Consider the following 19,899-nt stretch of genomic DNA (forward strand, 5'->3'; position numbering starts at 1 on the left):
ACTCTGGAGACCAGGATCGCGCCTGGACACGCTCGCGGGCGCTGATGCGGCGGAGTTTCGGTGCAAACGGGCTTTTGCGTACACACTTGTTAGATTGACGAGCACTGAGGCCCCGTGGGATGCTCTCGCTCTCTCTGCCACCCACACGCGCTGCGTGGAAGGCATGCGCCTCTTATCGCCAGGCGCACCAACACATTGGCCGGGGCTGCACTTCCAGGAAAAGGCTTATCACACTTCGTCACAGCCAGGACCGCCGAGCAATCAATCAATGCGTGCAATCACCAAGGCAATCATGCCTTGATTCACTTCCTGCGTTGCGCCTGGAAAGTCCTCAAATGCAATTTCGCAACTCCCGGGAAAATTTCACATCTAAAAATAGTCATGAAGTAAAGTCGATAACAAAGTATATTTCAACCCTGGAAATCTAATTTATTGGGATAGGTCCAAATCATTTTCCAACTCTAGACTAGAATTATCGTTAATGTGCACATAAATTATTTCCAATTCCATTTACTGTAATTAACATAATTTAATTCAATTGCATTTTACCAATTGAAAATCTCCCAAATTCGTCAATTTCCAATCTATAATTTAACAGGTTGAACAGCCAAAAATTTCCTGAGAAATTAAAATTCAAATTATTATTACTATTATGAGCAATTATGTTAAATCCGGCTGTAAATTTAATAGTTAAAAGTACATCGAAGGGTTGGAGAATCTTTCTAGACCAATTTATACAGATGAGAGAGAAATTGTTTGGAACATCCTTGGGAGCATCACTAACAAATTGTTTTTCAGGATATTGAGCGATGCTTTTTGCACATAATTGCATTTCATGCAGCCTTAAACATGATGGATTCTCGCATGTGCGCATTGATTTGTCTACGCGAAGAGCGAGCTTTGCCACTCACTTGACCCACTGCGCGTCTTCGCGACTGCTTCTCGAGGCGTCAGTGGTGTAATGGTTAGCATAGTTGCCTTCCAAGCAGTTGATCCGAGTTCGATTCTCGGCTGACGCACTCTTTTTGCCTCTGCCACCAAACCAATTTGGCAAATTGCGGGAGAAATCCAGCAATTTCTTGAGTTTGTGGTCATTTGCATTGATCCTGTGATGGCCAGGAACATCGCAGATTTGCGCGGGAAACATTGTCATGCGGGCGGACATAGAATGATGGCCAAGAGTGAGGCTATGTGAATGTTTATGTTTTCTTCTCATCGCGAGGTGGACGAATTGATTGGATGGATTGCATGCTGAAATTACAGCTGAAGATGGGAAAGGATCCTAAAGTAACTGGCGGAGAATGCTGAAGCTGTGCGAAGGAATCTTCAAGACAGAGTAATGTCTCTTTAATTTATTTATTGCTGGACTCTCATGATTGTCCTTCCAGCTTATGAACGACAGAAAATTCTCCTCAAACCTGCTCTCCAGAATACTGACTACTCTGGTCAGGAAGTACAATTTTTATTCACAACTTTTCCAAGTAAGAGAGAAATTTGTTGAAAATTATGCCTAAATTTTTCATTTTTTATTGGTTCAGCAATCAAAATTTATTAGCAATCAGTGTACAATTTGCTATTGTTATCCCTGCATTTTCTATATTTATCAAAAACTATAAAATTATACAAAATTTTCAATATTTCATGAAGTTCATGAATATCTCAAATCAGCCAAGATCGCCAAGATCTGAATGTAAAGCGCGCATGGGTGCCAACATTGCACTCTCAAAGGAAAACAAACATAAACAGTACTGTGCAAAATATTGCAAACACCTCTTCAGAGGCTCGCTCGCATGAAGGCAGTCTTGAAGCGGGCCACGCAAGTCGTCAGGGGCTTGATGAGGACGTAGATTGCGCTGAGCACGAGGATGAAGCCGCCCACCCACTCGGCACAGGAGAAGCTGTAGCGCTGGAAGAAGTCTGAGTTCATGCCCAGGATCAGAGTTGTCACCGCCAGGATGTAGAGAACGCTGCCGCCGATGGCGTGGATCAGCTTGGCGTACACTGGTCGTAGGAACTGCCGCAGATCGTAGCTGTACTTGGTCCAGATCCCACCGGCAGCCACCAGGACGGTGAGGATCACAGTTATGAGGCCCACGATCGCGTGAGTGGTGTGAAAGTGGGGCTTGTCGTTGACGAATTTGTTGGTGAGGATTATCACAAAGCCCACTGTGATGCTGACGCCGCCAATGGTCTGGAGAATCCAGTGGAGTTTCACACGCCACTTGAAGTTCCTGTTGCGCGCCATGAGATTGTTCTCCGCAAACGAGAGGATCGCCTCCGTCATGAAGATCACGTACTGTCACGAAAGATGGAGAGAAGGTCAGAGGGATCACGGTGCGGACAGCTGATCAACTCACCCCCACAGTCATCAGGGCGGGATGCCAGGAGAAGAGGAAAACGCCCTGCGAGAAGCTCACGTACACCACGTAAGCCGTGAGGACGAGCAGGAGCGAGTGTATCACAAAATTCATCACGATCTGCACCCAAGAAGCCTGGCTCTGCTGCTCCTGGCGATTTGTGTTCATCTTTCTGGTGTCACTGACGTCTGCAACAGGTGAGACTCTCTTCGTTATCGACCGCCTCGAGAGTTCCCGGAGTCGCGCTCGGGCGCAATCGAGAGCGAAAGTGAAATGTAAACGCGCGCGTTTCGAATAACACCGCCTGCTTCGTTGGCTCGATCTCGTGTTGTATTTTCAAATATTCGTTTGAGTTTTATTGAATATAATCGATAGGGGCGGGGCTTCCAAAGGGGAGGAGTTTATAGATTTTTATCAGAAAAGCTCACTATGAACAACACTTAAATATCTCGATCGGAAAAAGAAAACTCTGATTGATAAATTTTGATAAATGTTTAGCGCAAATGAATCCTCTTTATTTCATTCTAAGAACTCTATAAAATATCTGGTAAGTTTTCTGCGTATATCTTTAATTAAAAAAAAGATTTATGTCATTGCGAGACTCGATTGCTGAGATCTTAATCTGAAACCTTTATGACATCACGTTCGAGTGCATTTAATTAAATGATAAACTCATTGCAAAACTCATGCGTAGTTTTTCTGAAATCGTCTCTGCACTTTTTGAGGGAATGATTGTGTCTTACCATTCTGGGAATTTACGAGCAGCGTGGAGGTTTCTTGGCCGTTGATGGCTGCAGTCACTCCTCCCTCTGAATCGGGATGGAAAGTGTTATAATTGGACATTTTCGCGACAACAAAGCAGGTGAGAATGACTTTGAGCAGTGATTTCACGCAGATCTTCGTGCGTTGAGGGTAAATGACAGACTGAGGAGAAGTCAGACAGGTGCTTAGGAACAGCAACTGATAGCGGTGATAAGAAGGTGATAATTCACAATGAGACAATGTCTTGACTTGAGTGCAAAATTATCACGTAATACTCGCCCTTATCGATGAAAACTATCATTTCCATGCCGATGAATCTTCTGCCAAGAGAGAAATTAGCGCACTGAACGGGAAATGCCAATGTTTGCCGCGCGCTAGAGAGAGGAAAAACCTCAATTTGTGGGCGTATTGTCATGATATTTGATAACTGATATGCATCACAATGCGTCGCGCGTCGACTTTAGCATGGTAAATTCAACAATCGAGGAGAATTACTTAATTTTTTCCACACCGCAGAAGAATCAATATTACATGACTAATGGTGGAATTCTCTGAAGACATGTTTCTCTGTTGTGGCGCGAAACAAGAGGACCTTTCATGTGGCACTGAAGTCATTGATGCTCCGCGAATGCGTGCGACTTTTTCCCTTTTTTTCCATCATTTCTCTTTGCCGCAACATGAATTCTCTTGAGCACGTCGCATTCCTATTAATTTGCAAACGATAAACTCCTCGACTTTTATTGTTTGGGATGAGCAAAAGAAGTTAATTGTGCAATCTCGGGTTGGGAAATGAGATAAAGTCAATTGATAGAAATGACTTTTTCTGACTGAAGAAACGGATGAGCTATTTGAGGAAGGAGAGTTTCGTAGGTGCTAAAATTGGCTCACGTGGATTCTGAAGTTGCCAAAATCTGACTCATGACTCGATGTCGATTGACAACAAATATACATGAATAATAATAGTGAGATTTTTAGTTTTTGAAGCGGCAATTTACACTAAAATGCTCAATTGCAATATGTTGGGTGTTTGGTCAGATTTAAGGCGCGCAAGAAGACACTTGATCATGACTTGCTGTGTTCACAAGCAATTTACTCAAGTCTTCTGCCTCTGAATTGATTTCCTTGACTGTGTGTCGGCTGAATTTGTCGCTCTCGCACACTTTCAGCGGCCACACATTGAGGTGCTCAGCTTATAAAGCGACCTGCACTTGGCGCGCGGACATCCAGTAAGGTGTGGATTCTCCTCCTGATAGCATCGCATTTAGCAAATGAGAAGTGTGTGCCGTTGAGCCTGTGACTTGTGTGCCTTATTTTGGTGCTGAGAGTGAATAATTTGTCGTTATTTGCCAGCAGAGACTCAGAGGAATATCCACGCAAAAAGTGCTCAAATTCACCAAAGTTGCCAAGGTTGGTCTAATTGCAGCTCAATGGATCTTTTTTAAACAAACAGAATTGAGATTCTTCACAGTTTATGCTTCTCATTTTGAAGCACGTGAAACACTGGCAATTAATAATTGATAGTGTATCATTTATACTGTGTGATGGCATGAGAGAAAATGTCTCACGACTATTGCATGTTAATTGATCATTGCGCTTATGAATAATTCCTGTGACGTCCTCAAAAGCCACTCATCGTGGAGCTTCTTTACCTTAATTACTACATATTCTCACAGTGTCCATAATATTTGCATGTTACGCAAATACGATTTTAAGTACACTTTGGCGTTCATAATATTTAACTTGACAATGAAGTGCCTTTTTTTCTCTCGTGATGAGACGCACTGCAAAAAGGCTCTTTTGTGTCCCACAAAAGAGCTTGATCTTGATTTTGACTCTCAGACGTTCAAATTTTTAGTCAAAAAGTGATAACTCAGATACAGATTCGTGTACGAAATATTATCGCGACTTGTAAAACTTTTAACGCTTTTAACCAGCGGAGAATTCCATTAAAAGTTTATGAATTGAATTGCTCTGGTGCGTTTTTCTACTTCCGAGTCTTTTTGTGGGTTTCAGTTTTTTTCAAATCGTACAATTAAATATATTTTCAATTGCTCTACAATGTTAATTGAATGGACAGATTTCATAAATTGTCATAAAACACCTTCAATGCTACATTTTGCAGGTATTTTTGTTAATTTGTAGCAAAGTAATTGTTCTAATTAGTCTGTCAATTGCATTATTGAGCAATTTGTGTACTACGCAGGAGTTGTTTTGGTCAGAGCAAGTGCGTCATGATTTCTTTCGCGCATCTGCCAATGATAAGTAAAATAGAGAAATTCGTTAGCACTGAAGTGATAATTGGGCAAGAAGTCACCTGCAGAGTGTGTGGAATAGACATTAAGAGATTAGAGGTCTGAAGAAAGGCCTGGAAATGATGAAATCCGTCTCTCTTGCAGCGCCGCGCGCAATGTTGAACGTGCTAAAAGTACTTGCAGCGACAGTGTTGCTCGCGAAATGTACACACAGCCAGACTAGCCCATTTCCTCCGCCATTCTCGGGCCCTGGCGATCACCTGCGCACGCGAGTGCCGCCCACGGAGGCGCAGTTCAGGGTGGTGTACGAGTGGCGCGTGATCGACTTCGCCTTCCCGCTGGAGCAGCTGCGACTCACGGCGATCTACAACCACGACTACATCCCGCAGAACAACCTCATCTCGGACGTGAAGGCCTTCGCCAACAGGCTGTACGTCACCATGCCACGGATGCTGCCCGGAGTCCCTGCCACGCTGGGGTGAGTGCCTGTCCACTTAGCCGGACATGTTCATCTCGTCGCTAAGCAGAACGCCAAACATTGTTCTAATCCGCGATGTCGCGTGCTAATTGACGTGTGCAAAATTAATAATGTCTTTTGCGACTTGGAAAAATCCATCTTTACCAGAGGGTGTGCCTGAATTTCCATACAAATTGCACGCCATCCGCAATTCCTTGTTAAATATTACAATGAATCAATATTTGTCGGCATTTTGCGAGTCATTTTTAGTGTCTCATTGATTGGGAAGCGCAATAAAATCTCGACTGTTAAAGCATTCTGGAAGCGCGCGCGCGCGTGATCACAAAAATATTGCTCGCATTTCGCAATGTTGGGCATGAAAACTTGGGAAATGTCTAGGAATCTCGTTGATCTCCAACGCTTAATTTCGTGGAAAACACTTTAATTGCCTAATTGCCAAGAGTGCACATTGTTGTTGATGAAAGAACAGCGCGCGAACAAGATGAACAACAACCTGAGATGACCGTGAGTGGTTTTCTCGGAGGTCACAATTCATTATGGATTTTTCGCCACTGAAGTAACACACAATTTATCCATCATCTGATTCATGAGATCTCTTCGCCAATTCTCCATGGATCAATTTTTGCCTTTACCACGCCGCAAAACTGTGACGAGTGCTGAAAATCAATCGAAGATGTGGAGCAACAAAAAGTAAAGATCTTTCTAGTTATCTTGCTGTGATATAAAAGCGTTTAGTTATTGTTTTCGGTGTCCATGAAAGAGGTGCATATAAAATCAGCTTCACCTTCTTCCATTTGGAATTTCATTAGACCGAAAAATATCTGAAATTCTCATTAAACAGTTCCGCCCCCATCAATTAAGACCACTTTGTAGTCTTGTGAATTTCATGTAGGAAAATCTACACTTACGCAATTTATGAGCTGTCTTCTGCTTTATTGAAGTACATCAATATTTTGCAAAGATATTACATTTTATTGGCAATATTCTCCGAGGATCTCACTGTCTGCATAATAAATCAGTGATAAATATGAAGGCCTAAAAGCTCGTCAACAGATTAATTGAATAAGCGATGTCACTATTTTCAATGAGTCTGAAGTTGTTCAGTTAATTCTAATAACTCTTTATTTTTACTTCTAAGCAACTCATCCTGTTTCCCAAGTCTTCAGTGTGTAATTGCTGTCCTCCTTTGCTTGCAGATGGGTCGTTGTGCCGGACAACAACGGCCGGACAGATCCAGAAATCGAGCCTTTCCCTTCGTGGGCCATGAACGAGCGCGCCAATTGCTCGGCCCTGCAATTTGTCCAGGGAATCGCAATTGACGCCTACGGAATCCTCTGGGCAGTGGACTCTGGACGCACTGAGACTCTGGCTCCTGGCCCCGGATCCGTGATCTGCGGCCCGAAGCTCTGGATGTTCGATTTGCGACGAAATGGATCTCTGGTGCATCGCTATGACTTCCCCGAAGAGGTTGTCTCGCGAGGCTCCAACTATCTCAACAAGATCGTGGTGGATGACGCTTTCGGCGGCTACGCGTACATCACGGACAACTCGGGCGCCGATCCGGGAATCGTGGTGTTCTCGCGGAAGCTGAACACGTCGTGGAAAGTGCGCGAGAGCAATTCAATGAGGGCAGCGCAGAATGCTGTCCAGTTCGCTGTGAATGGAACGGCGCTGGGATTTGCCATTCACATCGATGGCATCGCCCTGGGGCCCTACTTCAATCCCAATGTCGTGGGAGACAGTCTCAACAGACAGCCGCTGCACTACGATGAGAACTTCGAGAGGAACGTGTACTACTGCCCGCTGTCCAGCTACCATCTCTACTCCATTCCCGCCAGTGTTCTGCGGAATCCAGACTTCGCGCGGACGGCGTCGCCCAGACAAGTGATGGCCGCGGTCACGGATCACGGCGTGAAGGCCTCGCAGACGGACGGCATGATCATGGACAACGAGGGTACTCTGTACTTCGGTCTGCTGGCGGATCACGCCATCGCGCAGTGGAATTCCTACTCACCCTTCACGCCCGACCACCAGCGCATCGTGGCACGGGATCCTTTCTACATCCAGTGGACAGACGGCATGAGCTTCGACGAGGAGGGACATCTCTACGTGGTGGTCAACCGGCTGCACAACCTCGTGGCCGGACGTCTGGACACGAATGAGGTGAACTTCAGGATCCTGCGCGCCACGACGGGCACGCGAAGCTACGTGAACACCGCGGCCGTGATCAACGGCGCCGTGACGGACAACGGCATCTCCATCCCGGACGGCATCTACGACACCACGGCCTTCGGCTCCTTCGCCGGCTTCCCCACCACGACGCCCCAGTACAGCGGCCTGGGCAGCGACCGGCGATACTACTACGGCAACGCCGCCCGCTGCGCCAGCCTCGCCGCCCCCGTGCTGCTCCTCACCCTCATCCTCAGCCTCCTCGCGCGATAGACAAGCTTTAACTCCGCCACACAACGAATCCCAGCATCTCGCCTAGTCGTCATCCGCAGTATTTCTCTCATTTCCCATTGTAGCCGACGATGAAGCGGAGCAGAGTTCTCAAATGAATAAATTTTCGATGGATACCAAATGATGACTTTCAATTTATCACACCTCAAGTTGGGGGGGCAAAAAGTACTCTTCAGCAATTGATTTGAACGGGGGGCCAATTTGTCTTCCTGACCCGAGGAAATTGAGTTCTTCCATTAATGAAATTCAATACGTTAATTAACCAGAGGGAAAAGCTTTGCTCTTTACATCTAATTTAATAAAACAAATACGCTTTTTATGATAATATTTCACCATGACACCCAATTACAATAGCTGTGAACGTTTTTGCAAACCGCAATTTGTATGAAGTTGTTGCAGAAGTTTTTGTGCACTTAGAAGAATCAATTAATAGAGAATAAATGAAGAACTTCAGCGATTTGATTTATTGCTAAACGGAATCATTTCTAAGCCTGCGTGGCTTAAAAATTGTCCAGATGTCTTCGGAAGGTGCAAAAGCCCATGGAAAGATACGAAAATAGCTCCATAACTTCTGCGACAACGCGACAAAAGAGGTGTTTATATGTGGTTTTAAGTGACAACGCGAGATGATGAAAAAGCCTGGACAGCAAGATAAGATCTCATCTGGTTAATTTATGCGCACTGCGACCAAGATGACAATCGCATTGTGTTATTAATACACATCCCTCGACCATTTGTCGGCGTGTTAAATGGTCTCTCTTGTGCGCGCGATTGCACAAGTGCCACAGCCATTAAGTGAGACATTAAACACTTCACACCGCCATCCTTGGCTCTCTTGGTGGCATCACTGGCCAAGGGAGCTCACCTTCTCGGCATTCGCGTCACGGACAGGTGTGTCCCGACGCTCCGCAGATTCTATCTCTGCTCTTGAGGAAGGACAGCAGCCGAAATGCGCGCTCTATTTGCCAATTGCGCACTCCTTCGGTCTGGGTCACGAAAGATGGAGAAGACAACACGCAGAGACGAACAATTGGAAGACATTCCAGAGACGCTAAAAGTCTAAAAGTATCAATCATCGTCGGTCTGGATTTATTGAGTAGCCAGATTACCTTTTTTTTCACTGTCGTTTTTTACTGGATTCACTGGAAATATGTCATGAATATTTACGGTTTTTATAGGACAAGTCATGATTTAATGCATAACAAATTGCGATAACGTCTCAATTCTCGATTAGCCCAAGTCAAATTGTCTGCGAGAATTGTTATTCCCCTCATTAATTCATGATCGCGCGCTTTCTCACACAACATCTCAGCCTCAAGATCGCCGCTAAAAGTCAGAATCCTCAGTTGAGTGAAGCATTTTTGTTACTATAAGGAGTTCAGTGTCAATGGGATGGCCATTTACAGAAAAGTCGCCTCAATTGAGATGCAAGAAAACAACACATAAAAAGCATTCCCGTAGACAATTAAGAGTGACTTGCGCATGTTTCTTGGGAAATTCACATAATTTGTCACCTCTAAACTCTTTTTTTAAGCTCTCGCCACTTGAGCGGCGGGAGCAAAAATGTCGTTGAAATTATGGGCAATTTTACAATAATCACACTATCTTCCATAAATCCGTGTGAATCAATCGTAGATCCATTCATTTGACTCTTTTTTCTCCTCCCTCTCCACCCCCCCACCCTGGAGATTGTTGATGTCTCATGAGCGGAAACGCCGTGCAGTAAAATTGTCGAACAAGTCAACATAAAAACGCTGTTCTTCTTTTGCGCAATCCGTGTTAGAATCACGAGCAAATGATAGCCTTTGCCCATGATTTGGCCGTGAGTCAGAGCAACTGAGAGCTTTGATGATCAATGATTCCTTGGACGATCGAGAGAGATTAGTCGACGATCACACCCATTTCTCAGTAATGCGCGCTTGTCATTATCACTCTCAGTTCCCACGCTGCGATCGACACTTCGAGGGAGCTTCGAAGCTCGCGACTCTGTGCTTCCGCATCCATTAATCGCGCACAAATGCTCACTATTGTTCGCCACTAATCTCAATTATACGGCAAGACCTGGGAGACTGTTTGGACTCTTTGCCACACTAATTCTTTCAATAAAACTCCCTATTGTCGATAAAACATGCGGAGGTGAAGAATGTTTATTGATCGAATGGTAAGAATTTGATAAAAATTTACCTCTTTCTACCTTCCAGGATTCTGTTCTGATTAAAACGAATCCTTATTTGGACTGTTCTAGCCATTCTAGCTAAATAAAACCTAGAAAGCTGTAATCTTTGCTGCACGCAAAGCTGTAATTTAGCCAAGTCTTTCATTTCTTTCAAATGATTTAGTGGAAAATTCCGTGTCTTTTCACACTGCTTGCAAAATCTCTTACTTGATACTGAATTCCTTAGAATAATCAACATATTCGTAGAAATCTGCTAAAATCTTAGCGTTATCACGCTAATTTATTCAATTTAGAATAGATTTGGCCGAATTTTATTAAATTCAAATCAATTTTTATGCAATAGAATCGAAAAAAAAACACCATTTTTTGAGCATTCTTTTGATTGCTTATGCGAAGAATTCACAGATCAATAAATGCTATTACATTTCTGATAACACACTTTATCCTAAACTCCGTCTTATCGCAAGATAGCAAATGTGAAATTGTCTATAATTTGTATTCATGGAGCGTTTTTCAATTCATTAGTGTAAAACTCGAGAAGATAAATTGTCTGAGAGACGTTCAAAGTCTCATTAGTCGCTTCCAATCCTCATTGTCGCGCTTCCTTCGGATTCTGAGTCAACAGCAGAGTGGAGAGCGAAAGCGCATAATGCCGCACAGGTGCTCATAATCGCGCTTCCTCGTCACTAGCCAACACTGGGCGCAGCTCTCAAGATCAGCATCGGCTCAGCGTCGCCTGAGAAAATATGCTCTCAGCTGGCAAAACACGGTCACTCAGCGCGCTGATTAATGTTCTCTCGCCGTCAATGCGAAGGTCGCGCGCGCGCGAGAAGTTGAAGTCAATGCAAATCGAGGGTGGCGGCGCATTTGCATCTTCTGCCCATCGCCTGGGCAAAAACCGCCCAAATTGATGCTTGAAACGCAATCTTTCACCATGTCAAGGCTCAGCAAAAACCTCCCCCGGGGGGCCATTTATTAGAGTGCCGGAAGGGGCGGAAACTCGCATTCGCCACACTTCCATTGTCGCGGTCATGGACTCGCCGAAAAGTGGCAAAAATGAAATCAATAAATGCCTCTTCATCAGTTTACTCTCTTCCTCTCCCTTCTCATCATGGCTCTATCGACTAAGCACACCTCCCTCCTTCTGCCCTAAATCCTCCTCTTGGCCACGTCGTCGTCCGTGGTAGATTCTGCCTCCTTCTTGGCCTTGGCGTCTTCCCTGAAGGGCTCCTTGTCGCTGCTGGAATCATCCTTTGGGCACTCCTTCAGCTTCTCGAGGGCCTCGCGCACGATCTTCGTCAAGTTCTGCGGCTCAGAGTACGCTTCTTTGGTTCCTGTAATGACACAGCGTGTTTTTTTTTCTTTGTATCCACGTCTCTGATCACAACACCATGAAATTGTCGCTCGTGCCAACTCTGGCGCGCGCCCTTGACACCAACACTCTTCTCTTGCAGCCTTTCAATGCAGAAGAAGATGCCACCCAAGGAATTTCACGCTTGGACGCCAAACAATGGGGAAATGAGTGAAAAATGCCGCGAAGAGTGCGGAGTTGGGGGTGGAGAGGAACTTCATTCACTACAAACATAATCACTTCCTTCCTACATATATATTCCATTGGCAAGAAAAACACTCTTTTGTGCATTCTCTTTCTTCCTCTTTTCGCGCGCCACGTCTCAACATTCTTTTATTTCTCTTTCTCGATTGAATTTCATCCGCAGACAAGAAATACCGTCGTGTTTTTGCATTCTATCTACAATTCAAAGTCACTATTTAGCCAAATTCACAGAAAAATAGAGGACTTGTGCAGGGAAAATCGTCAAATTTACAAGAGTCAGAGTAACAATTTTGATAATGAAATTATCTACAAATCAGACTAGAGTTGGCAAATTGCTCAATTGAATAAATAAAGTTTAAAAAGATCATTTTAAAGTTCCTCAAAGTTATGCTTTTTTTGATTGCCAAGCAATAAATGCTCCGCCCACTCGAATACTCCGCCTACTTCCAAGAAAAACGAGTTCTTTATGGTAAAAGTGATTTTATTGTGAATTCTCCGAAAGTAAGATACTTTTCTCATTGCATTAAAAATACTCTACAAGTAGGCTTATTAGGAAGACCGTGACAGAGAAAAATACAGTTAAAGATCCGCCCATTTATAAGCTCCGCCCCATTAATTTCCCTCTAAACTCACCCAATCAATCACAAATACTTGCAAATTTGACGAGAAACCCTGCACTCACTACTCACTCTCCCCCAATTCCACGCTCTTCACAGTGTTTTCTTCTCACTGTCATTGAATCCCGGCCGAAACTCCTCGGGAATATCATGCCTGTATATGAGATTATCATTTAGCATCAGATAATTGAGACCCAATATGATAACCAACCCAAAGCCCAGCAGTGCATATGTACTGGGTTTGGTCTGGGTATTGCGGTACTCTCGCGTGGACGTGCGATCGTGAGGCTCGTACTTTGGATCATCTTTAGCCGTTTGCGTGAATGTCTCCCATCCAAAGTCTTGACTGGACTTACCGTCCTTCTTGAAAGTCACACCCATGATCTGGCCCGGCGTATCCTGCTCCAGCTCCGCGTACGCTTGCACCAATGCCTTCTGCTCTGCGCTGAGCTTCGTCGGCACGAGGATCTTCACGTTCACATAGTGATGTCCGTGTCCGTAGGAGTTCACGCGCTTCAGGCCCTTGTTGGAGAGACAGATGCGCGTGTGCGACGACGTGCCGGGCATTATCTGTATCACCTGATCCTCGTACACGCCCTCGACGCGTATTGTGCCGCCCAGAATAGCCTGTGACAGCGAGATGGCTGCATCTGTGTGCACATCAGCTCCGTCCCGGCGGAAGTACGTGCTCTTTTCCACCCTGAAAGCCATCAGACAGAACTCAGTGCGCTGCCATCGATGGACAGACGAGAATTGGCTCACCTGAATGTGATGAAGAGTTCCTTGCTGCCCACACTCATGCGCACCGTCTGTCCGTCCTCAACACCCGCCGGCACAGGCACTGTGATCTTGCGTCTCTGCACCGTCTGGCCCTTGGCCTCGCACTCCACGCAGGGGTACTTGATGTACTGCCGCGTGCCCTGGCAGTAGCGGCATGTGGAGCGCATCACGAAGGGCCCGGTGGAGATGGTTTCCATTCCTGTGCCGTTGCAGTACTGACAGCGGCCAGGCTTCGTGCCCGGCTCGCAGCGGGAGCCTCTGCACTTGGGGCACGTGTCCACGACATTCACGTCCAAGTCCTTGTGCACGCCGCGCGCCGCCTGGGCGAACGACAGCTTCACGATGATCTCCTGCGCGGCGCCGAAGCCGAACTGCGATTCGGCGAAATCGTCCTGGCCCGTGCGGAAGCCGCCGTCGCCGAAGATCTTGCGGAAGAGCTCCTCGGGATCGATGGTGGAGCGGAATTGCCAGTGCTGCGAGAAGCCCTGTGGCCCGTGAGTGGCGCCACCGGCTCTGCCCATCTGCTCGGACGTCTGCCCGAAGGTGTCGTACTCGCGACGCTTCGTGTCGTCGCTCAGCACCTCGTACGCCTCTGAGACCTCCTGGAACTTCTTGCCGGCATTGGGATCGTCCTTGTTCGTGTCCGGATGATACTTCTTCGCCAAGTCATAGTAGGCCTTCTTGATCTCCTTTGCCGAGGCGCCCTTGGTCACGCCCAGAATGTCATAGTAGTTGGGGCCCAGCACGCGGCCGCTGCTGTGGAATCCCCGATAGAAGGTCCCTGCAAATGCAAATTACACCGTGAGACTTTCCCAGCGCAATTGAAAAAATGATGTAACCGGGTGGCAACACACCTTTAGCACCACGCTTCCCGGCCAGGACACCGTCCGGACACACACCATTCTGACTGTGGCACACAATACACACACTAATCTCTCGTTTCTGCACGGAAAAGACTGTGCGATTGGCGAGGAGTCGCAAATAATTGGCATTAAACACTCTAGAAATTCCACGACCCGTCGCCATGATCCCGAATTGTGACAGCTCCAAAAACGTGGCTGTCAAACACTCCGGAAGATTGTCGATAAGGCAGAGCGCGCTCTTTTCCCAAAAAGAATGTTTTTAGCATTTTCAGGCAATATAATTAATTTTCACAATATAAATCGCATGGAAAACATACTTTAAATGCTGATGAATTACTTTTCATCCTTCTCCTTGTACTTCACCACGCCCTTCTCGATTAAGTCTGGCACTTCGACAGCGAGCCAGGGAGCCAACTAGAAAATTTCAGTTTTCAGATCAATTACATGAGATTTTCCGCAGATAATCACTAAATTCAACTCACCCCGAGTGCCATTGCGTGCGCAATTCCAAATTTGGGCACATTCCTCGCCCAGAGTGGCTTGAAGTGATCCGTCAGACAAATCTTCCCTCCTCTGTACATCTTGGCTGTCTTTCCGTCCAATTCCGGGAGCGCAATTTCAGGGGCTGTGGCTGGATAAGTCACGGGAATCTACGGAAATTTCATCCGTGAGAAAGTGAAGAATGTTTACAAGCAAACAACTCACATCGAATTCCACGTCGAATTCATACTTGAGAAGATTGTGAATGTACCAGCACTTCCCGAACCATTTTGTGCCCTCCTTGTTAGATTCCAGCCTGAACCAGTCCAGATCAGCATCCTTGTTGTTGGACACATACTGTAAACACGAAAAGAGTGGGAAATTAGCCATATTTGTGGACTTTTAGTGAATTTATTCTCACCTTTATCAGGGATTGATACTCTTCCTTCAGCCTTTTCACCCACAATTCCTTGTCACGCGGACCCGCGCGCGTTTGCAGCAAGGGAATGCTGGCTAGAGTCTTTCTGGTGCTTTCATCGACCATTTTAGAGAGATCTTAGCTTGATATCTTAGTAAAAAGAGTAAAATTTCTGCAATACTTTCCAACTCGACAACACGACTATTTTGATCCGCACAGTGCAGCCAATTGTTACTGTCAGTTTTCCGGAACTTCATTTCTGAAGTGAGCCAATAACACGCGGAAAACTCATAAAATCTCCCTTTTCTCGTTGGATATTGGTCAGATTTATGTGAAATACATCAAATCAGATTCTGGACAATCATTTTTATCAAAAAGTTAGGTGAAATCAGGAGAAATGCTAGCGGAACCGGTGAAACAAACATCATATGTTTTGCAACCACGTGGAAAGCCTCTCTATGAAGGTAAACAACACTCGAAATACCTAGGAAAATCCCTCTAACTTTTTTCCTTTCCAGGAAATGAGGATAGTTTCGGCATGAGAATGCTCACGAAGATGGGCTGGAACAAGGACAAGGGCCTGGGCGCCAAGGAAGACGGTTCGAAGGACTTTATTCGGGTGAAATACAAGAACACCAGCACAGGAATGGGATTCCAGGACAAGGACACTCAATGGACAGCTCATGAGGACGAATTCAGCAAACTGTTGGATAATTTGAAGAGCGAGGACGCTGGAGAAGATGCCCGGAATTGTGAATCTCTCGAGGAGAAGTCTAAGAAGTCTCGGGCGAGAGTTCATTATAAGAAGTTCACGAAAGGAAAGGATTTGTCGCAGTACAGCGAGAAGGATCTGGCCAATATCTTCGGCAGGAAGACTCTGAAGGTGGAGGAGAGTAAAGAGGAAGTCGCTGAGGAGGAATTACCGTCGAGCAGCAATTATGGAGTGACTACAACAACGTCCAAGATGTCGAGTGTTGAGTATTTCAAGAAGAAAATGAATGCGGCGGGATCCTCTGGTCAGGAAATCAGTGAGACTTTTGAGCAAACTGCGTCTGTGGATGGAGATGAATGTGAGAAGTCAAAGAAGTCTTCTAAGAAGAAGAAAAAGCGAACTCGAGAGGCAGAAGAGTACCAAGAAACTCCCGTTGAGGAAGAGAAGCCCAAGAAGAAACGGAAAAAGGACATTCAGGAGACTATCGAGAGTGTAGAAGTGATCCAAGAGGAGAAACCGAAGAAGAAGCGAAAGAAAGACAGACAAGAATGCGAATCTGCTCAAGAAACTCCCCAGAAGGAGTCTAAAAAGAAGAAGAAAGCGAAGCAGGAAGAGCCAAATGCCGCTCCAGAGCTTCAGGCAGGTCTCGAGAGGTACTCTTCCTCTGGTCAAGTGACCTTCAAGTTGCACAAGAACAAGTGTGACGTTCTGCTGAACTTCGATTCGCGTGCCTTCAAGGGAAGCAATGTGCACAGCATAATTGGCTATCGTCTGAATGAGAAAATAGACCTGGAAATCTTCGAATCCTACGAAGGCGAGAAGACAGGAGCGCCAGAAGAGGCTGAAGATGGTCAATAAATTCTCTTTTGCTCTTTGCAATTTATTAGTTCAGTTCAAATTAAAATCCTTATAACGACGTATTACATTTTCAAATCTTAGTCTACTGAAGAACGCTTCATTGGCTCAGTTTAGGTAATTCTCTTCTGCTGCCCTCGACAATCCTCTCGCGGGGCGCCAACTGAGGTATAAATATGCCATTAGAATACTGATGGGTTCGCGCGTGCAGCGGCTGGACTTCAGCCCTTGTGCACCGCCTTGAGCGTGAGGTTCATGTTGAGCTTGGCGATGTCGCGGTTGTACTTCGCCGTCTCGAACTGCAGCTTCAGGATGTCCATCCGCAGCGTGTGCTCGCGCACCTGCATCTCGTAGAACTCGCGCATGTTGAACTGCTGCTCAGTCTGGATGGACCTGTCGCGCGGCATCACGCTCTCCATGAGATTCACCGTGTTGATGGTGGCCGCGATGGTGCTGAGATCGCTGGCCGGGATGCCGCGGTCCAGCTGATGCTCCACTTGTCTGGGCGACTGCCCGTCGTCGCTGAGGCACTCCATGCTCAATCCGGGCTCCTCCTTGATCTGCACCTCGCACATGTCCATGTTGTGGGACGTCTTGTTCCTGAAAATCATAGCCAGCGCGCGTTAAGGAGTGATTTCTGAGGGAAACACTTAGAATGACGAACTGATAAGCTTGAAATTTGATCAAATGCCTTTAAAATATGATTGTACGTTTTTACTCTTTTTACTAGAATAAATAAATAATCTGTTGAGAAAAAGATATTTTTCCACTTGGAAAAGCATCAGGATTAAACCAAAAATCATAACCAAAGTTCAATAATATCATTACAACACTTGGAAATGTGAAAGAAATTTGCGTGATTATCGTTTCGCAATTTGAGATTCATAATTCAGCTGAAATCTCAGCAGATCCAGGTGAGATTTGGAGGGACTTTCGTGGCTTACATGATTGTGGTGCAGAGCGAATCGTCGTCCTGATTGCTGCTGTTGCTGCTGTCCAGGTCGTCTCTCTCCAGCGACGAGTGCATCTTCGAGTAGTCCACGTTGTCCATGCACTCAGCCTTGCACACCTTCTTGGCGTCCTGCATGAACTCCCAGATCTCGAAGGAGAACGGACTAGGGCGCTTCCTGTCCGCCACCTCCTGTCCGAATCTGCTCATCCTGTGGCTGTAGTCCAGAATCTCGGAGCGCGAGAGCGCCTTCATACGCCTGAACTGCTCCTTCAGCCTGTTGCAGTTCCTGTCTGGGCCGAAAGTGGCGGCGAAGCGCTGATGGATGAGCTTCCAGGCCCTGTTCTTCAGGGCAATGAGAGCGCTGTCCAGGCGCTTGTTCTCAATAATCCTCATGTCGCGCTTGCACAAGTCCAGGAGGAACTTCTTCTCCGAAAACGTCCAGTTCTGCGTCCTTTCGCGCTTCTTGAAACGTGTCACCGCCTCATATTCGTGCTTCATGGCTGGAAAAATTAGTTCATGTGAGAGAGACAATATAAATTGATTATGAAATAACGAATAATTGAACCTATACTAATGCAATTGTGTGGCATTTTTTCAGCTCTCTATTCCACGGCTCTTGTCTTTCCCCGATAGTCGGGGCGAATGTGTGTGATTTGTTTAATTTACCATCCCATTCTATATGAAATTGTGTATGTGGCGTGTCTAAAATAATCTGCCCAAGTGCGCCGTCTAATCGGCCGCCTGGCGGATCAACGGCCAGCCTGGGGCCGAGGAGTACTACCTGGTGCTTGTCCTGCGATCCTCGCGGTCCTGGCTGCGCCCCGTTGCGGCGTGTTGGTGCGAGAGGGATGGTACGATATGTGTCTCGAGGCACTTCACCCTTGGCGTGCTGTCTCGCCAACTAAACGCTCACGACTACCACAGCTCTTAGTCTGTGACTAAATGCGAGGCGCAAGTCGGGGTTCTTTCTCCCTGTATTTGTGGCTCCTTCACACACTTCTTCCACTATCTCACCCGGCCTGAATGGGAAAGGCACACGGTCGATACTTGGAATTATTATTAAACACATAAAACATAGCAGTAATACTCTATGCTTATTTTAAAATACTTACCCAAAAAAGCCAGACGAGTGCAAGTGAGACGGGCTGCGAGAGAGGCTTAGGAAGGCATTATGTTTATGGCCGTGGTTGTGATATAATTCCGAACTGAAAGCCCAAACTATAGTTGCTCTCTGGCGTGTATTGAGAGTACAACTAACTTTGGATTAATATTTTCTCAAATACACACAAAAGTGGGGAGAGAGAGAAACAGTAAAATTGTGAAAATAGCGAGGTAATAAGGCACACATTCACCATTTTCAATTGTTGGTATTTGATATATACCAGTAAAATGTGTTCTTCTTAGTCATTCTTCTTTCGACTCCCCTCCACGGCCCATTTCTCGGAGTGAGAGAACTCTGGAAAAAGACCTCAAATTCAATAGCAGAGCGACTATCTATTCATTGCACTCACACCACGTCACTCGTCTCCCTTTTATTTGCATCATAAAACCATCTCTCTTTCCATGAGCAATCCGTCTACCTGGTGAGGAACTCTTTTACCTCTCCAGGCCCGAAATGCCTCTAAATACCTCTGCCCGATGAGGGACATTGGCATTCCATCCCTGCGCCGTTTCCCGCCAAAATGCACTCCACACAATCAGAATTCTAATTATAATTCTGCATCTGCTGTCGCGCAGAAATATGGAAATATGCCTTCGGATATTGAGATGTGCTTAGACTTGCTTGGAAGTGCGCTCAGCGTTTGGTATAAACAGCAGGGTCAGCTTTTATCTGCCACTTCTTCACGACCAGCGACGAGAAAATATTTCGGTCGACCGCAAAGTTCGATGACTTTTCTGGTATCGCCGAAATGTGGTCAAGGCCAAACTCTGACCCAGGCCAGAGTCAGATTTCGCTAAAGAAAGTCAAAATCTGGTGATTTTTGCATGCTCAAAAATTGGATAAACAAAGCTAAACGCTTAGCAAATACATTTTGCTCAATTTTGAGACCTGCTCGTAAATTTGCTAAGAAAAGCACAAATTTCAGGCCCAATTTCTAGCAATACTCGCGATTTATCTACCTAATTCTGTGTAAAACAAAAATGACATGTTATATGTAAATTCGTTCCACTTAGGACACAT

The 19,899-nt window shown here is 45.8% G+C and overlaps 6 protein-coding genes and 1 non-coding gene across 11 annotated transcripts; 3 read left to right on the plus strand and 4 right to left on the minus strand.

Moving 5' to 3' along the window:
* The first annotated feature begins 947 nt into the window (after nt 1-947).
* On the plus strand, nt 948-1,019 carry Trnag-ucc (transfer RNA glycine (anticodon UCC)). Its single transcript has one exon. It is a non-coding gene; the product is annotated as a tRNA-Gly (tRNA).
* Nucleotides 1,020-1,569: 550 nt separating this feature from the next.
* Nucleotides 1,570-3,297, minus strand: LOC132256683 (transmembrane reductase CYB561D2-like). 2 transcript variants are annotated; one of them, XM_059753176.1, is made up of 3 exons: nt 3,101-3,297; nt 2,358-2,545; nt 1,570-2,296 (listed from the first exon to the last, which is right to left on the minus strand). In XM_059753176.1, exons 1-3 carry the CDS (start codon nt 3,198-3,200, stop codon nt 1,775-1,777), a joined length of 810 nt encoding a protein of 269 aa, XP_059609159.1. In that variant the 5' UTR covers nt 3,201-3,297; the 3' UTR covers nt 1,570-1,774. The 2 variants fall into 2 exon arrangements, with proteins under 2 accessions (XP_059609159.1, XP_059609161.1); XM_059753178.1 differs by having other exon boundaries at nt 2,358-2,923; nt 3,101-3,217.
* A 1,045-nt stretch (nt 3,298-4,342) lies between these two features.
* On the plus strand, nt 4,343-8,430 carry LOC132256794 (protein yellow-like). The gene is made up of 3 exons (XM_059753344.1): nt 4,343-4,526; nt 5,516-5,849; nt 7,046-8,430. Exons 2-3 carry the CDS (start codon nt 5,527-5,529, stop codon nt 8,289-8,291), a joined length of 1,569 nt encoding a protein of 522 aa, XP_059609327.1. The 5' UTR covers nt 4,343-4,526; nt 5,516-5,526; the 3' UTR covers nt 8,292-8,430.
* A 3,143-nt stretch (nt 8,431-11,573) lies between these two features.
* Nucleotides 11,574-14,491, minus strand: LOC132256795 (protein tumorous imaginal discs, mitochondrial-like). Its single transcript, XM_059753346.1, has 4 exons — nt 14,292-14,491; nt 13,420-14,218; nt 13,014-13,357; nt 11,574-11,819 (listed from the first exon to the last, which is right to left on the minus strand). The coding sequence occupies exons 1-4, from the start codon at nt 14,461-14,463 to the stop codon at nt 11,635-11,637; spliced, it is 1,500 nt and encodes a 499-aa protein (XP_059609329.1). The 5' UTR covers nt 14,464-14,491; the 3' UTR covers nt 11,574-11,634.
* A 76-nt stretch (nt 14,492-14,567) lies between these two features.
* Nucleotides 14,568-15,418, minus strand: LOC132256798 (ubiquitin-fold modifier-conjugating enzyme 1). Its single transcript, XM_059753352.1, has 4 exons — nt 15,202-15,418; nt 15,006-15,137; nt 14,783-14,950; nt 14,568-14,714 (listed from the first exon to the last, which is right to left on the minus strand). Exons 1-4 carry the CDS (start codon nt 15,322-15,324, stop codon nt 14,634-14,636), a joined length of 504 nt encoding a protein of 167 aa, XP_059609335.1. The 5' UTR covers nt 15,325-15,418; the 3' UTR covers nt 14,568-14,633.
* Nucleotides 15,419-15,458: 40 nt separating this feature from the next.
* LOC132256796 (PIN2/TERF1-interacting telomerase inhibitor 1) lies at nt 15,459-16,913 on the plus strand. Its single transcript, XM_059753347.1, has 2 exons — nt 15,459-15,662; nt 15,717-16,913. The coding sequence occupies exons 1-2, from the start codon at nt 15,596-15,598 to the stop codon at nt 16,766-16,768; spliced, it is 1,119 nt and encodes a 372-aa protein (XP_059609330.1). The 5' UTR covers nt 15,459-15,595; the 3' UTR covers nt 16,769-16,913.
* A 61-nt stretch (nt 16,914-16,974) lies between these two features.
* On the minus strand, nt 16,975-19,679 carry LOC132256797 (uncharacterized). Of its 4 annotated transcripts, none has more exons than XM_059753348.1 (4): nt 18,830-19,679; nt 18,499-18,736; nt 17,710-18,217; nt 16,975-17,365 (listed from the first exon to the last, which is right to left on the minus strand). In XM_059753348.1, the coding sequence occupies exons 3-4, from the start codon at nt 18,213-18,215 to the stop codon at nt 16,987-16,989; spliced, it is 885 nt and encodes a 294-aa protein (XP_059609331.1). In that variant the 5' UTR covers nt 18,216-18,217; nt 18,499-18,736; nt 18,830-19,679; the 3' UTR covers nt 16,975-16,986. The 4 variants fall into 4 exon arrangements, with proteins under 4 accessions (XP_059609331.1, XP_059609332.1, XP_059609334.1 ...); XM_059753349.1 differs by having other exon boundaries at nt 18,499-18,763; XM_059753351.1 differs by lacking the exon at nt 18,499-18,736.
* Nucleotides 19,680-19,899: the final 220 nt, after the last annotated feature.

Source organism: Phlebotomus argentipes, unplaced genomic scaffold, assembly GCF_947086385.1.
Source record: "Phlebotomus argentipes unplaced genomic scaffold, Phlebotomus argentipes genome assembly contig_17, whole genome shotgun sequence".
In the NCBI taxonomy this organism is placed as follows: Eukaryota; Metazoa; Arthropoda; class Insecta; order Diptera; family Psychodidae; genus Phlebotomus; species Phlebotomus argentipes.

Bases quoted from the DNA above. Each gene is read 5' to 3' on its own strand.
- LOC132256683 (XM_059753176.1), bottom strand. From the start codon at position 3,200: ATGTCCAATTATAACACTTTCCATCCCGATTCAGAGGGAGGAGTGACT. The intron at 2,546-3,100 runs GTAAGACACAAT...CACCTGTTGCAG, and splicing joins GCTCGTAAATTCCCAGAATG to ACGTCAGTGACACCAGAAAG. The intron at 2,297-2,357 runs GTGAGTTGATCA...CTTTCGTGACAG, and splicing joins CCGCCCTGATGACTGTGGGG to TACGTGATCTTCATGACGGA.
- LOC132256794 (XM_059753344.1), top strand. From the start codon at position 5,527: ATGTTGAACGTGCTAAAAGTACTTGCAGCGACAGTGTTGCTCGCGAAA. The intron at 5,850-7,045 runs GTGAGTGCCTGT...CTTTGCTTGCAG, and splicing joins GGAGTCCCTGCCACGCTGGG to ATGGGTCGTTGTGCCGGACA.
- LOC132256795 (XM_059753346.1), bottom strand. From the start codon at position 14,463: ATGGCGACGGGTCGTGGAATTTCTAGAGTGTTTAATGCCAATTATTTG. The intron at 14,219-14,291 runs GTGTGTTGCCAC...TTGCATTTGCAG, and splicing joins CGGGAAGCGTGGTGCTAAAG to GGACCTTCTATCGGGGATTC. The intron at 13,358-13,419 runs GTGAGCCAATTC...GATGGCTTTCAG, and splicing joins GAACTCTTCATCACATTCAG to GGTGGAAAAGAGCACGTACT.
- LOC132256798 (XM_059753352.1), bottom strand. From the start codon at position 15,324: ATGGTCGATGAAAGCACCAGAAAGACTCTAGCCAGCATTCCCTTGCTG. The intron at 15,138-15,201 runs GTGAGAATAAAT...TCGTGTTTACAG, and splicing joins AGTATCAATCCCTGATAAAG to TATGTGTCCAACAACAAGGA. The intron at 14,715-14,782 runs GTGAGTTGAATT...GAAATTTTCTAG, and splicing joins CGCACGCAATGGCACTCGGG to TTGGCTCCCTGGCTCGCTGT.
- LOC132256796 (XM_059753347.1), top strand. From the start codon at position 15,596: ATGCTAGCGGAACCGGTGAAACAAACATCATATGTTTTGCAACCACGT. The intron at 15,663-15,716 runs GTAAACAACACT...TTTCCTTTCCAG, and splicing joins TGGAAAGCCTCTCTATGAAG to GAAATGAGGATAGTTTCGGC.
- LOC132256797 (XM_059753351.1), bottom strand. From the start codon at position 18,215: ATGAAGCACGAATATGAGGCGGTGACACGTTTCAAGAAGCGCGAAAGG. The intron at 17,366-17,709 runs GTAAGCCACGAA...TATGATTTTCAG, and splicing joins TCGCTCTGCACCACAATCAT to GAACAAGACGTCCCACAACA.